The following is a 14,964-nucleotide window of genomic DNA, read 5'->3' on the forward strand; positions in this document are numbered from 1 at the left end:
TTCAACAGAAATCCGGGGGAGATTGGGAAGTGATCGAAATACCATTTACATATCTTTAATGCCTTCCTCAAGCTCAACTTAACCTGTTTTAATCCTGTTCGGTTTCCTCTATAAGCTTTGTATTCAGATTGCTTTCCCAACGGTGCGACAAAGCGCCGTCCCCCGCTCACTTCTCCCACCTTTAAATCGTTCGATCCTCCCTTGCGGTGAGCCGTGTCTCCCGTCGCGGTCGAAGCGAATCTTCAACAATTCTATATGAGCCAACAAGATGCGCCTAGCTCGGGCGCGACTCCCGATTGCACAATGGAAGATCGCAAAGATCTCGAACCCAGCGCGATAGCTGCGACCGCTGCGACCGAGAAACCGACACTTGACGAGAGCACCGTTGCAGCGATCGTTGCTGCTGCTGCTGCTGCTGACGACGCAGTTCCGAGCCCTCCGAATGCGCCGCCCACAGACGACAGTGTTTCGACCAAAGTGTTTCGCTTTCTGTCCACAGCAACGCCAGAAACACTAGGTGGTGTAGCGGTTGGTCTGGCTGCCACGACATACCTGGTCCTGGGGAGACTCGGTCTCGTGTTAATAGGGGCATTCGGCGGGATAGTTACTTTCATCCAATGGGAGCAACGGAACCCTGATGTGGCACGAATCGTCCGCGGTGAAAGAGGCATTGACGTCCTCGCACGACTGCTAGAGACCAAAAACAAGGTCATTCAAGAGAAGGAGGAGGGCGCCGACGCTCAGGATTGTGCCTTGATTCACGGATTTGAGGATCTGAGGCCCGAAACCCGTGAGGCCATGAATGAACTCGTCGATGCTGTTGTCGACAACTATGTAAAGTGGTGGTACTCGCCAATCGTGTCATCAGACAAGTTCTTCCCACTGGCTTGTCGGAAGACGCTTACAGCGTTCTTAACGTCGGCATCCAACCACCTTGCGAGAAAGCGACCGGCCGACGCGTTTCTTGACGTTCTGACAAACTCGTCCTCTATCGTGGTTGTGTTCTTTTCCGAACTATCCAATGCCTTTACAGAGTTGCCGGCCGACTCTAAGCTCTCAGCGGCGGATGCTGTCTACAATTACCTGGCTGCTCATCCAGACTCTAATCTGGCCAGCCTGTTGAACCAAAAGCAGCAGGCAAACAAGTTCCGAATGATTTCAGAAGACCTGCTCAACTTTTTGGAGCGTTCCTCGTACGAATGTGAACCGGCCAGAGTGTTTCTGAGGGAGATGCTGGCCGGTGTTGTTTTGGAAATGACACTTCAGTCTTTCTCAAAGCCTGAATTCATTAATTCCTGGATTGTTTATCTTCTAGAGGCCGGTGAGCCGGATCTCAATCAGGCTATCGACGTGGGAATGCAGACTGGTCCTGATGTGGCGTTTGCAGATATTGACGGCAACGTGGGCAACATCGGGCTCACTAAGGGCAATAGGAATTCCTTTGATCATGAGCGGGCGAGGCGCAAAGAATCCTTGGCGCACAAAAAGAAGCTCAGCAAAGCTGAGGAAGAGATGGAACTGGCCATGGAAGAAATGAAACGACTGAACCAGATGATTGCAGATGAGACTACGCTCTTGGCCGAGTCGTCTCAAAACGAACCGAAGCACCACGAAGCAACGACTACAAACGAAACCCAGAATGGGCAGGAAACCCAGGGGGATTCAGCATCCCAACCTAAGCCGGTTGATACCACGTCAAAAGATCTGTCAAAGAGCATCGGCAGCGATAGCTCTTCAAGCAAGAATGATGTTATCAATACGCCTGTAACACCTCTTTCTGCCACCACACCTTCGAGCCAAACGTCTCCTTCGGCATCGCAAAATCCATCAGCAGTGGCAGCGACAGCAGGCTTCACAAGCTTCGACCAGCTTGTGCCCCCAGCTCGAGAGGGATCGGAGGTTGACTCTATAGTAGAGGCTGCCAAACCACCATTGACGGTACACAACGCTAACATCACTGTTCTCGATGAGCCTGGTGACAAGCCGATCAAGTCTAAACCCGTCTGGGATTATCTAGTTCAGATCGAACCTGCCACCACACTCTATCCTGGCTGGATGATCATCAGAAAGTACAGCGACTTTGAGGTACTCCATGAAGTGTTGAGGCGGATTGCGACTATATCAGGTGCTGTCATCTTCTCACAGCAGCACAATGTGCTCCCTCCCTGGAAAAACCACACCCGCACTTCCTTGAGGATCGAACTAGAGCGCTATCTGAAAGACGCTTGCCAGCACCAGAGTTTGGCTGAAAGCGAGGGCTTGAGAAAGTTTATGGAGAGAGACAACGGGCATCTTCCCCAGCCAAAATCAGGCCTCCAGGCATTTGAAAAGATTGGCAAGAACGTGTTGGGGGTATTGGCGAGCGCACCCTTGGAGGGCTCCAAAGCTGTGATGGATGGCGTGACTGGAGTGTTGGGGAATATCGGACTGGGACCGCAGAAAAAGCCAGCGCCGGCCCCATCACCACCACCTTCCGCCCTACAGGACGTGACAGCGGCCAGTCGCCTTTCTATGTCAACCCTTTCTCGAAATGACAGTACTCTGTCGCTGAATCGGTTGACCAGCAAGACTCGTGACAGCATAGACAGCCAGCGCTCGTCGGTAGTGGCCACCCAGCCGCCCAAACTTCCCGCTATGGATCGTCGTCCTAGTTATAACTCTCAAGGTGATGCGGAACCTGAAGCCAGCTTGCGTCCATCAAGAGCGTCGGCCAGAAACAGCAGAGAGCAAAGCAGAACTTCTAGCCGAGCGCCTGCACGTTCACCTTCTATTCTCAGTTTCGATGGGTTCCGTCTTCCTCCCCCACCCGACATGATCACGGACGACTACGAATCCCCCATTAGCCCTCAAGGGCGCTTATCAGAGCATCTTACTCACCATTCCCGCTCGCTGACGATGCCCACCCTCAGCAGTCAGCGGATTAACGGCCCGCCATTGACAGGGAAGCAGCACACAAAGCTCTCTGAGCAAGAGACTAGGGTAGCAGTGGAGCTCATGTTTGCCGTCATCAACGAAATGTACACCCTCTCCTCGGCCTGGAACATTCGGAGAACACTCCTCGCGGCTGCCAAGTCATTTCTTCTCCGCCCCGGCAATCCCTCGCTGTTGTCAATCCAGACCTTGATTCAGCAGTCTGTCCTTGACGCCAATACGTCTGACGCCGGAATCGCCGCCCATTTGAAGAAGTTGAGGCAGAATGTAATGCCTACTGAAGAGGAGAAGAAGGAGTGGCCAGCAGAGATGACTGCCGAGGAAAAGGAAGCCTTGAGGGTCAAGGCAAGGAAGTTGCTGATCGAGAGTGGGGTACCGGCTGCCTTGATGGGAGTTATGGGACAGGCGGCGACGAGCGAGGCACTGGGACGGTTGTTTGACTGCTTACAGATCGAGGAAGTGGCAAGGGGATTAATGTTTGGAGTTGTGCTACAGGCTGTGAGGACTGTCACGCACTGAGGAAGTCATATGTACTTGTCAGGAACCAAGTGTACGAGTAATGTGGTGAAATGCTTGTTGATGTTTGAGATGCCGGGATAGGATTATCGGTTATAATTAATGTCAGATGATTGGTGGCGGGCTGGACGGAATGATTACTGGTTCTGATACCACCCTGAGAGTTATGGGATGAGAAATAACACACCTGTTGGTATGGGCTTGTGCCATCTTTTGTGTTTTGCTTATGAAAGTAGTTCTTTTAATACACATTTATCGGAGGTTTTGATTACAATTGAGTTTGACTTGGAAGCACGGGTGGTTTTGATGTGAAGTACAAATCTAGCTAGGTCCAAGACATGTGGCCCAAGCGTCGGCGTCTGTAACCGAGCTGCCCATAATGGCAACCTGGCCTTATGTAAGCATGCATTTCGATCACATCTACGACTACCTGCTCTTGTCGATGATCACCTGGCAGTCTCACTCACACGTCTGATGACACTGGTTCCATGTTTTTTTTTGAATCTCATAAAACGAAATCTCACACAATATCATCGGACTTCTCACTCGCTCAAATCCAACGGTGGAAGACAATGTTCTAAATTGCTCCTTAGCCGCTCGCATCTGGCATTCGCAGCGATCTTGGCTTACGGCATCACAAGCCTACAGCACCACATACAAACAGCGCTACAGAGTGAAATTCCAACATCATGAAATTCATCATCGCCGCGCCAGCGACTCTGGCGCTGGTCTACCGCGCCTACAGCAAGAACAGCCTCACTCCGTTAGGTATCTTCGCCGCAGCCCTCACCGCCATCGCTCACGCAGTCCACCCCTGGAACCTCCCCTTCGTTCTGCTAGTCGTCTTCTTCCTGGCAGGAACAAGAGCCACTCACGTATGTCTCACACCCTCCCCATCTCCCTACCTCATCACTGATCTTCCTCACAGGTAAAAGAAAACATCAAAGCAACCCTCACCCTCAAAGCAACCGGCTCCTCCCCCTCGGGCGGCGGCGAAGGGCCCCGTACCCACGTCCAGGTCTTCGCCAACTCTTTAACCGCTACCATCCTCACCCTCCTTCACGCGTATCAACTCCACGCAAGGAAACAAGCCCTTTTGTCCAACCCCTCCTCCCCGGACAACGGCACCCTCTGCTTCTCATGGAAAGGCGACCTCCTAGTCATCGGCATAATCGCAAACTACGCCTGCGTGGCAGCCGACACGTTCTCCTCCGAACTCGGGATCCTGTCAAAGTCCTCTCCAAGGCTGATCACAAGCTGGAATCTGAAAAAAGTGCCCCGGGGCACAAACGGGGGTGTCACCCTTGTAGGGTTGGGAGCGGGGTTGTTGGGAAGTATAATCATCGTCACCACCTCTGTCTTGTTCCTGCCGTTTTGCACCGCCGATTCAAAGACCTTACCCGGTGGAGGGCAGCCCTGGGATGTCAAGGAACGGCAAGCTCTCATTTTAGGGTTGACGGTCTCGGGTTTGCTGGGCAGTGTGATGGATTCTGTTCTTGGAGGCCTGTTCCAGAGGAGCGTCAAAGATGTTAGGAGCGGGAAGATTGTCGAGGGGGAGGGAGGGGAGAGGGTGTTGGTTGCTAGTCCGGTTGTTATCTCTGGTCATCATCACAAACCTGGGCAGGAGGAGGATGCGGGAGCGGAGATCAAGGCTAAGCTTCTTCGTGGCGAGGGGAAGGATGCGGTTGAGGAGACTGCGGGGTCTTCTGCCGTGGAGGAGGGGGATCATGTTGTGGATTTGAAGAAGAGGTATGACCCGAAGAATAAGCAGCGGAAGTCGAGTTTTGGGGATGAGAGGCCTTCTCGGGCGGTGGTTACTGGGTGGGACTTGCTTGATAATAACGATGTGAACTTTTTGATGGCGTTTGGGATGAGCTTTGGGGCGATGGCAGTGGCGGGGTGGTATTGGGGGGTTTCGCTTTGGACGATTGTCCCGGGAGGAGTCGCGGTTTAGTTCTTGATAGTCAAGACTTTGTGTTGGTTTGGAGTTCCAGCGGATAGCGATGATATAATGGCTGGTTGGTGGGGGAGGAATCTGATATACGTATGTTTTAATGATGATCAAGACCCAGGTCTTTGTGGGCTCCAAATATTGTCTTTATATGTAAAGGCTGACTGATTCCATCTGCCGCAACACAGATATTGTGTAAATTAGGAAGCCTGGCACATATCTGCCGTAGGCCATGCTTTGGTATATAATGGTATCTAAAACTCCTGGACTCCACGCCTCTTTCTATTACCCCTGAAAAAATCTTTCTGCCTTTCGACCCCTTGACAGGTTGTAATCCACAGTCTTTTCCGCTCTTCAAATGCGTGCAGTGGTAAGTAACTGTGAGCTAGGACTGCGCAGGAAATGAATTCCGGCATCGACCTAGCGAAATAAGAGAAGCAAACTCAGACAAGGAAAAAACATGCAAACACCCACAACAGCCATAATGCTCTCCTAACAAAACAGAAAAAAATGGAGAGAACAAGAACAACACCTCCGCTCAGCTCAGAATACCCCCAAAAGGTTTATACGTATCCAGATCTTTCAACAACTCGTCCACTACCCCTGGTAGATACCGGTCAAGGTGCTGCTTCTTGGCATCCACACTCAGCGTGTTCCCACTTTCACTCTTTGACCTTTGCCTGCCACCGCTAGCAAGCAGTTTGGACTTTCCTGGGCTACCTGGAATTAACTCTGGCCCCGCAATCACACTCGTTCTGTCTGGTTTGGGGATATTTGGTGTTTCTGGCGTCAGGTAAAAGTACAAGAATTCCGTGAGGCGGAACTTGACCTCTCTGCCGGTCTCACGGGACTTGAACAGGGAGGTTACGGTAAGTAGACCGTCAAGGGCTTCGAATACTCGAATATTTTGGGGCATGTCGAGAAGGGCAACGACAAGGGTGATTATTGTGGCGCATTGGATGGCAGGGGAGTTGATGGGTTCGAGAAGATCGAGGAGAAGCTGAAGATGAGGATACATGTTAGAACTGGCGGGGAAGCTAGAATGGCGGGCGTATCTTACGTTCATATGTACGCTGCGCTGAAAAAGCACCCTGCTTGGCGGGTGCAAAAGCAAGACGCCCTGGATGAGATCAAGCGCGTTGACTATCAACATGTCGTACGATCCATCTCCTCCTCGCACAACGAGCCAGTCGAGTGTGGTGAGAAGACGCTGCGCAACGTTCCATTCGAATCCCTCCTGGAGCTTGAAGAATTCTCGAAAAGCTGGATCAGGGGAGAGGTCTGCGAGCATTCGGCGCGGTGGTTGTTGTTGGTTTTCTCCTTGTTTCTTGGGGCTACCTTGGCCGGCAAGGCAGATCTGAGCAAGAAGGCCTTCGACCTGCCTTAGCCCCTTTTTGATTTTGGAACCATCGAAGGACGAGAGGTTATCGAAAGCGAGAGAGAGTAATGATTCCATCTTGTACTGCTAATCCTGGACTGTTGCGCTCGCGTGCTTCGTCGATTTGTTGCCTCGAGTATTGAGATTTCACAATGCGCATTCGCCACGTATAGTCGATAGTATAAGAGAAGTGCCACGGTTGGCGAGCTACACTCCTGAATCTGTATTGCTTGCGCACGAACTGCTCGGATGGTTGGTTTTCCTAGAGGTTGGACGCAGTATCGCGACAGGCGGTATAAGTGGGCGCGGTGATGGTTACGGGCCGGTTGTATACAGTCGAAGTAAGAACGCAAGCGGGTATCGACGGGAAAGGGAGAGAGGACGGTACGCAGAGAGTCTTCGGACGCAAAAGAGTGCCAGACTGACTCGAGATGCTCTGTCGCGCCGGTTGGACTTGAGCTTGGTCCAAACTGGCGGGATATCGAGTCCACTGTCGAACAATCAAGCATTGGGTGCCACAGCAACCGGCTGATAAGATAAGGACCTAGCTGCCCACCTGCCGAACAGGGATCACTCAACCTCAAACTGGGGAAGCGGGGCCGTGCGTTTTGTTTCAATGCTTGTGGAACCTCTTGAGCAACATTCCATCCAACACTGCATCAGACTTCCAGAACCAGACCCAAAGCATTCAAGTCCAGGGCATGGCACAAGAGTCCAAGGACGCATGGAAAAGGGATGGTACTGTGGTTACGTACAAAAGTTTTGCCCCCTTGTCAAGTACCGCCCAGGGCCTTGTTTTTTTGGCTAGGCCAACTTCGGCCAAAATTCTACCGCAATTTCCTCCAGACCAGTATTTTCCACCTTTCAACACCACTTAGCCAGCCAGCCAGCACCACAATGGCTCCCAATCGCCACCTTACTACTGAAGAGCGTCAACGAATTCGTACCCTTTATTTCGACGGCCACCTTAGCCAACCCCGAATTCAAGAAACCACTGGTTATACGAAATACCAAATCCGCCATGCGATACGAGCCCCGGCGGCCGAGGTCGCCCCACGATCTGGCCGACCACGCGTTATTACGGCCGATCAAGAGCTCGAGCTTATTCGGTATGTGTGTGAATCAAAGGCACACCGTCGGATGAGCTTCCTGGAGCTTTCTATTGCCCTTTTCAACTCCCTTCTTAACTGGATTACGATTCGCAACGCCCTTTACCGCCACGGATTTCGCCGTCGAGTTGCTCGGAAGAAGCCTCCTATTTCAGAAGCCAACCAGCAAAAGCGACTGGCCTGGGCTATAGAACATAAAGACTGGACTCTCGAACAATGGCGTACAATCCTTTGGAGTGACGAAACCTGGGTAGTTGGTGGTCCTCACCGTAAGCAGTATGTTACACGCCGAATCGACGAGGAATGGGACCCTACTTGTATCGTTGAAAAGCACCAGAGAAAAGGAGGGTGGATGTTCTGGGGCTGCTTTTACGGCTCAACTAAAGGCCCTGGTATCTTCTGGGAAAAGGAATGGGGATCGATCAATAAGTATTCTTACCGAAAGAATATCCTTCCTAACGTCCACAAATTTATTAACGATACCTTCGAGCAACACCATTTACAGCTTTCTTTTATGCAGGACGGCGCACCTGGCCATCGAGCGGCCGGTACGAAGAAGGATCTTGAGAATAGGAAGATTAGAGTAGTTGATTGGCCTCCTTTTTCCCCAGATTTAAACCCTATTGAATCCTGTTGGAATTGGATGAAGGATTATATTGAGGATAAATACGGCCTTGAGGAGAAGCCGTCGTACGCGAAGTTGAAGAGGTACGTGGAGGAGGCCTGGCAAGAGCTTCCGGAATCTTACCTTCAAACGCTGTTGGATTCGATGCCCAGTCGGTGTGAGGCAGTAATTGCAGCGAATGGTATGCATACAAAATACTAGCTATAGATATGGTGATTATTTTGTAGAATACAATCGTCAGGGTGGACCTTGACTAGCGCGAGTACTTGACAAGAAGGCAAAACTTACCCCTGCACCACAGTATGCAACTTTGAAACCAGATCCGCAAGGGAGGGAGTTTGTCTCCTTTTTTATGCCGCTTCCTCTGTTGGGCTTGCTGCTTTTGCCCCCCCTTCACAATGTCTATTTCTTTTTATTTTGACAGATACTCTAGAAGCTCAGTAGCGATCCCTTGATCAGAAATCTTGGATCTCTTCCATTCACTCTCAGTGCTTTGACGGTCAGCTCAGCTCATCAAAGTCTCCCGCTCCCACATCTCACCAACCAATGTCTGTGGCTTAGCTTTGGCCAAAGAACCAACCAACCGTCTGTTCCCTACCTCCAAAGGCTTTGTTGCAGTGGTAAATATTTATTACCACAAAGCACAGCCTACGGCGTGTAGCTATACCTGTCAGAGGAGCCGCTATTTCGCATCGAAAACGCCTGGAGGAGTGCTTGGGTTGACACAGAGACAGCAGCCCACGGACTCTGTACGTTTGGCATTTCGACGAAAGTCTATTCAATCCAATTAAATTCCTAATTTGTCTCAATTCTACCCGGTGAGCTTGCCGACAATTTCTTTCTCTTCTTGTCTATGATTCGGGATCTTCAACGAGCACATGCAAATTTACCCCACCATCATCTATCCCACCTCACAACCCAATAGTGCTGTCGCTGTCACCCAAGACATGGTGGAGAGAAAGGCCCGATTTGCAGCAGTGAATCATGTCATCTGTTTTACCTCCTCTGGTGATTTACAGATTTGCACGGGTTCCTTGCCATCATGTCTGCAGGAACTGGGCTGATGGCTGTGTACTGACATTGATAGTGGGGTAAACAGGAGAGCTGGAGCTAACCGTCAACTTGGCGATTAAACAGAGCTACACTGGAGCTCACAGATCGCATGTCGTCACCAACATCGAGTGCCGCCCACGATCCGAGATCGCGCCCCACCACGGTACCTTCCAAATCCCGATCGTTGGAAGCCTCGAGGACGCGGAGGCTGCTTTTTAAAAGCCCGCGCCGCAAGCATCAGGCAACGATGGACAGTTCCTCTCCTCTTCATCCCTCCTCGTTCAACAATCCCGCAGCTGCCCCTCATCCCCAGGCTCCTACACAGATACCCTTCCTGCAGTCATCTGCTGTCATCCCTCCTCGGACTACATCGTCAAACTTCGCTGCCTCGACAGTCCCACCAGCTTCAACAAAACCAAATTCTAAAACCATCCTAGAGAGCAGTTGGCTATCAGGCTCCGCTGCAAACCCTAGTCAGACAACACCTGGCCATACCCGCCATCAAAGTCGCAAACCTTCTGTTACTTCCAGTTCCTCGTTTCCCTCAAACGCAATGGCTCAACAACAACCGCCAGACCCCTCCCGTTTCGCAACCGAGGATTTCTTCCTCAACACCAAGAGGCTATGGACAGAGCAGAAGGACAAGGTCCTCACAGCCCCATATGATTACCTCAACGGCCACCCAGGCAAAGACTTTAGATCCGCCCTCGTCAACGCCTTTGACGCCTTTCTCGAAGTGCCAAAAGAGTCCAAAGAAACCATCACCAAGGTGGTTTCGATGCTTCACACAGCCTCCCTCCTGGTCGACGACGTAGAAGATAACTCTCTCCTCCGCCGCGGTCTCCCGGTGGCGCACACCATCTACGGTATTCCCCAAACAATCAACTCGTCCAACTACATCTACTTTGTTGCCCTCCAAGAGCTCCAGAAGCTCAAGAACCCAAAAGTAGTCAACATCTTTGCCGAAGAGCTCCTGAACCTCCACCGCGGCCAGGGAATGGACCTCTACTGGCGCGACACCCTCACCTGCCCCACCGAAGATGAGTACCTCGAGATGGTGGGCAACAAAACGGGCGGGTTATTCAGGCTGGGCATCAAGCTGATGCAAGCTGAATCCCGCAGCCTGACGGATTGCATCCCCCTTGTCAATGTTATTGGGTTGATCTTCCAGATCGCGGATGATTACCAGAATCTCTGGAGCAAGGAGTACACCGCCAACAAGGGCATGTGCGAGGACCTGACGGAAGGAAAGTTTTCGTTTCCGGTCATCCACAGCATCAGGAGCAATCCGTCTAATTCCCAGCTGCTGAATATCTTGAGGCAAAAGACTACGAATGAGGAGGTGAAGAGGTATGCGGTTTCGTATATGCAGAGCACGGGGAGCTTTGATTATACGAAGAAGGTGGTGCACACGCTGATTGAGAGGGCGAGGAGAATGGCAGATGAGCTGGATGAGGGGAAGGGGAGGGCGGTGTTGGTGCATAAGATTTTGGATAGGGTTGTTATTGATTGATCGCAATGGTTATCTTTTGAGCAGGATCTTTCTCTATTGTGTGGCGAGGAGTTGAGCGATGGGTTCTTTGTTTGAGAGCCAATACCTATGATACCAATGATGAAGTGGACAGAATAACCGGTATTGCAACTCAGGAAGGTGTAATAATCTTCAACTTGCACCTTTTAATATGGGGAATATGTTTAGGAGAATATGGTTAGGAGAATATGTTTAGGGGAATATGTTTAAGGAAATCTTTACCTAGCAGCGCATAAAGTTATGAAGCGTGTTGCGGGTTAGGGTTTCATTTTTTTCTTCCTTGGTATTCTCTATTTCTTTGTCCACCACGTGGACAGCAACACCAATTTCCAGCCACGCGGTAAACCTCAAGTTGCAACCAAAGCAGTGTAACCAGTCTCACAAACGGAAAGAAGCATGATCATAACTCATCCCATTCATAAACCTATCCTCTACCATTCTGTAGTTCTGTTAACCTAGCCAGTGACATTCTTCCTCCTCACCATCCTCACCCACCTCCTTCTCCTCCACTCCCCCCTCCGTCCCATCCCCTCCTCCCCCTCCTCCCAACTCAACCCCCCATTCTGCCTCATCGGGGTAGCCTGATTACCGCTCCTCACCGGCTCCTCCTCACTTTCCTCCCCAATCGTCCCCATCCCCCCACCACCACCAGCAGACTTTTCCGAAGAAGAGGCGATATCATAAACCCACCTCTCCCCCTCCGTCTCAATCTCCACGCCCGTAATAATCCTCTCCTCTACCCACTCCCTGCTCCACAGATCAAGCCCCCACTTCTTCTCTGACCACTCCCACCCTTCTGGCGGCTGGACATCCTCAAAGAATCTCGTTCCCTGCGGTCGCTGCCCAGAGATGCGCTGGGCTGATAAAGGGTCGTATGGCGAGGGGGAAAAAACCCATGGTTCCCACTCCCCTCCGGGGTAATGACTCAACCGTTGAAGTTCAAAGATTTCCACCTCGCGGGTTTCAGGGGCGGAGTCGAGGATTATTTCCTTCGATAGCAAAGCTGGGATATCAACAGTGGGGATTTTAACCTGGTGAGGGTCGGTCGGGGAAGAGAGCGTGGGATTGTGGTGAAGGTACTGCTCCGTGGCTTGAGCGACAAGCCTGTTGATTGTTGGGTGAGCAGACAATATGGCACCCCAGCCCCCCACAAGCATGAGGTAGCGCCAGGGGATGAGGTGGGCTGATATGAGCATTACTACCAGAGCGGCGAATAGCCCGACGAAAATAGCGGATGAGAGCGCCTCGTCGGAGAAGTTGGTTACGGGGACGATTAGAGTCACGACTTTGTCGTGGACGACGGAGAAATCCTCCATGACGTTTTGGAGGTCACCCATGTTGCGGAAGAAGTCCTTGGACAGCTCTTTGGTGGGCTGGAAGTTGCGAGCTGGTGCTAAAGGAGGGCCACGGGGGGAATAGCCTAGGTTTCGGACTTGGTGGTCGGGGTCGGAGGATGTTGACGGGGCAGGGTGACGGGCGATGAAGGAGGGGACGAAGATGAAGAAGACGGCTATCGCGAGGGGAAGTGCGAAGAGGAGGTAGGGGTCGAGGCAGACGAAGGTGTAGACTGCGAGGAGGGAGAGGGTGTGGGTTGGTTTGCGCCATGAAAGCACTTTCAGAGCTCGAGACTGGAATTTGAAAACCACACCAATGCGAGCGTTGAAGCGGCGGAAGTTGTTGGACATCAAAGGGATAGAGAATCCGGGTCGTTCGGCAAAGGCTGGAGGGTCGTCACCTCCCATGATGGAGGGTGTTTGTGTGTGACCATCTTCTGCTGGTATCACTTGTGATAGAAGTCTGTATGAAGTGGTTAGCATACCAGGGCTCGAAATTAGAAGAGCGGAAAAACACAAAAGACCTACTTCTCTAGTAGTTTGTCTTGTATACTTGCAGCCCGAAATATACCATTCTTCAAGCTTTTTACTTTCCTCGCCGAGCGAGATTGATGATCTTGTGGTTGTGATGGTTGGCTTTCATCACCTTCTGGCATGACGGATTCATCGGCGGCAGTCAATAACTGTTCTTCCAGTTCATCCACCATCGTGATAATAAGTCAAGGGAGATCGTGATGTTTATCGATGATTATGCGCTGAAGACCGGAGTGTTGATGATTCTGTCTCACTATTCTGTTCTTGGATGCATGTGAATCTCATGCATCACTCATGAGAGCCCCACAACCGGTGTTCGATGGTCAAGTCTGGATGAGAGCCGGTCCCAGGAGTCGAACTGCGCGATACGCAGGAGTCTCGATGAAGGAATGGGTTCAACGGTTGACGGGTGCTCGGTAGATGAGGCTGTTACAATTGTTGAAGGGGAGATGCCGATAAGATTCAGGTGGTGGCTGTAAGACTGAGGTTGCGTGTCTGGTGTCGTCACTGGTGAACCTCTCAAGCCCGGGCCACACAACGTCACATGCCACAAAACTGGGCCAAGACAAGCGCTACGTTTAGGTGCTGCAAAGTACAGCAGAAAGGACATTTGTACATAAATAATCAGCATCTTTGTTACATTTCAAGGAACGCCATATCGCACCATTCGGCCAACTTGCGTGGAATAAGAGTGTACGACCAAAACATGCAATTCCCAAAACCACGCGCTGAAGCACGCCCGTTCGTACCGGAGCGCCGGGTTCGGTGGCTACATCCGGGGCCGTCACTCCGCTAAAAGGTACGGAATTCGGCAGGCCATCTGCAGGGTCCCGCGAATCCTGCTTTTCCCCGCCGTGTCCGATGGCTTCTCCAAGAACGAGGAGCCTCACCATTGTTTGATGTTACATCAAGAACGTTGACAGGAGATGAGGCACGACATTTACTGATGATACTACGGCGTAGTATAGCGCGCCTGGCACGCGTTGTTGGCGCGTGGCCGAAATGTTCTCGAAAATCGAAATGAACTGGGAAATGCATCAATACTACTCCATACCACCGGTTGGTTCTGCATCCAAAAACAGTCAACAACCGAACATTATTATCTCCCCAGCCAGTTTCGATGAGACACGATCGGAAATTAGGGATATAACCCGCCCTTCTATCTGAAGAGCCAATGGCCACGACGGCTCGGGGCATTTCCGGGTCGATAGTCGAGATGCCCTTCAAGATGAAATCCATTGTCGCATAATAACGAGCCGGGATGAGGGGCCGGGTTGCTGAGGTCGATTCCTACACCGTCTTAATGCCCTCTGTTAAGCAAACAACAAACAACAGCCAGGTAGTCGACAACAAGCAAGGTCGTGCTGGTTGCTGTGTTGCTGATAGGCACGATGCGCCGATGGACCCATTCAGGCACATGTACAGATAGATCTAGGTATGTAGGGACACCGCTTCTTCGCAACACGATACCTGGAAGAGGGGTTTGCAGCAGCGCGGTGCACAGGTGGCAGGCTGGGAAGCTCTCGATGCTGGAAGGTGAGTGGTGCCAAGCAAGGACCGCAGAAGCCGAGCGGAACCCGCTGGCAGCAAAGACTGTGCTCGTCATTCCCGTTTCGAAGACAGCCAGGCAGAGTTTGCTGGCTTGGTGGTTTTTTTGGCGGTCCCCTCCTCACCGTCGACGAGTCGACGCCACTAACAGCTAGCATCTGGAGTGTTGCCGTGCCTTGAATGGGACAATACTGGCATTGTGCTGCAAGGGCAGCCTTCCCCTGCATGTTGCTCCCGTAGCGCCGTGCTAGAGGGCCGACAGTTTCGAGTTTGTTTTTGTTTCCTTTGCCCGATGCCTCTTTTGCATTGCTCTGCGACTCTGGAAATCTCCAAAAAAGATTCAGTCTCCTATTCATGGCCCCACATGCCCCTGGACGCACGTACCATGCTGAGCCGGACGGTTCGTTTGCAACTAAGTTAGGAGGAGCTGTCGTGATTCATATCCAATCAATCG

At 51.6% G+C, this 14,964-nt stretch overlaps 6 protein-coding genes across 6 annotated transcripts; 4 read left to right on the forward strand and 2 right to left on the reverse strand.

Annotated features, from left to right (window-relative positions):
• Positions 1-255: 255 nt before the first annotated feature.
• PODANS_2_570 (uncharacterized protein) lies at positions 256-3,450 on the forward strand (the record flags this gene model as incomplete). The annotated part of the gene is made up of 1 exon (XM_001910766.1): positions 256-3,450. One exon carries the CDS (start codon positions 256-258, stop codon positions 3,448-3,450), a length of 3,195 nt encoding a protein of 1,064 aa, XP_001910801.1.
• Positions 3,451-4,136: 686 nt separating this feature from the next.
• Positions 4,137-5,401, forward strand: PODANS_2_580 (uncharacterized protein; the record flags this gene model as incomplete). The annotated part of the gene is made up of 2 exons (XM_001910767.1): positions 4,137-4,322; positions 4,376-5,401. The coding sequence occupies 2 exons, from the start codon at positions 4,137-4,139 to the stop codon at positions 5,399-5,401; spliced, it is 1,212 nt and encodes a 403-aa protein (XP_001910802.1).
• Positions 5,402-5,936: 535 nt separating this feature from the next.
• PODANS_2_590 (uncharacterized protein) lies at positions 5,937-6,854 on the reverse strand (the record flags this gene model as incomplete). The annotated part of the gene is made up of 1 exon (XM_001910768.1): positions 5,937-6,854. The coding sequence occupies one exon, from the start codon at positions 6,852-6,854 to the stop codon at positions 5,937-5,939; it is 918 nt and encodes a 305-aa protein (XP_001910803.1).
• An 819-nt stretch (positions 6,855-7,673) lies between these two features.
• Positions 7,674-8,711, forward strand: PODANS_2_600 (uncharacterized protein; the record flags this gene model as incomplete). Its single annotated transcript, XM_001910769.1, has 1 exon — positions 7,674-8,711. The coding sequence occupies one exon, from the start codon at positions 7,674-7,676 to the stop codon at positions 8,709-8,711; it is 1,038 nt and encodes a 345-aa protein (XP_001910804.1).
• Positions 8,712-9,672: 961 nt separating this feature from the next.
• Positions 9,673-11,076, forward strand: PODANS_2_610 (uncharacterized protein; the record flags this gene model as incomplete). Its single annotated transcript, XM_001910770.1, has 1 exon — positions 9,673-11,076. The coding sequence occupies one exon, from the start codon at positions 9,673-9,675 to the stop codon at positions 11,074-11,076; it is 1,404 nt and encodes a 467-aa protein (XP_001910805.1).
• A 473-nt stretch (positions 11,077-11,549) lies between these two features.
• On the reverse strand, positions 11,550-13,135 carry PODANS_2_620 (uncharacterized protein; the record flags this gene model as incomplete). The annotated part of the gene is made up of 2 exons (XM_001910771.1): positions 11,550-12,891; positions 12,957-13,135. The coding sequence occupies 2 exons, from the start codon at positions 13,133-13,135 to the stop codon at positions 11,550-11,552; spliced, it is 1,521 nt and encodes a 506-aa protein (XP_001910806.1).
• Positions 13,136-14,964: the final 1,829 nt, after the last annotated feature.

This window comes from Podospora anserina, chromosome 2 (assembly GCF_000226545.1).
Source record: "Podospora anserina S mat+ genomic DNA chromosome 2, supercontig 2".
Taxonomy (NCBI): domain Eukaryota; kingdom Fungi; phylum Ascomycota; class Sordariomycetes; order Sordariales; family Podosporaceae; genus Podospora; species Podospora anserina.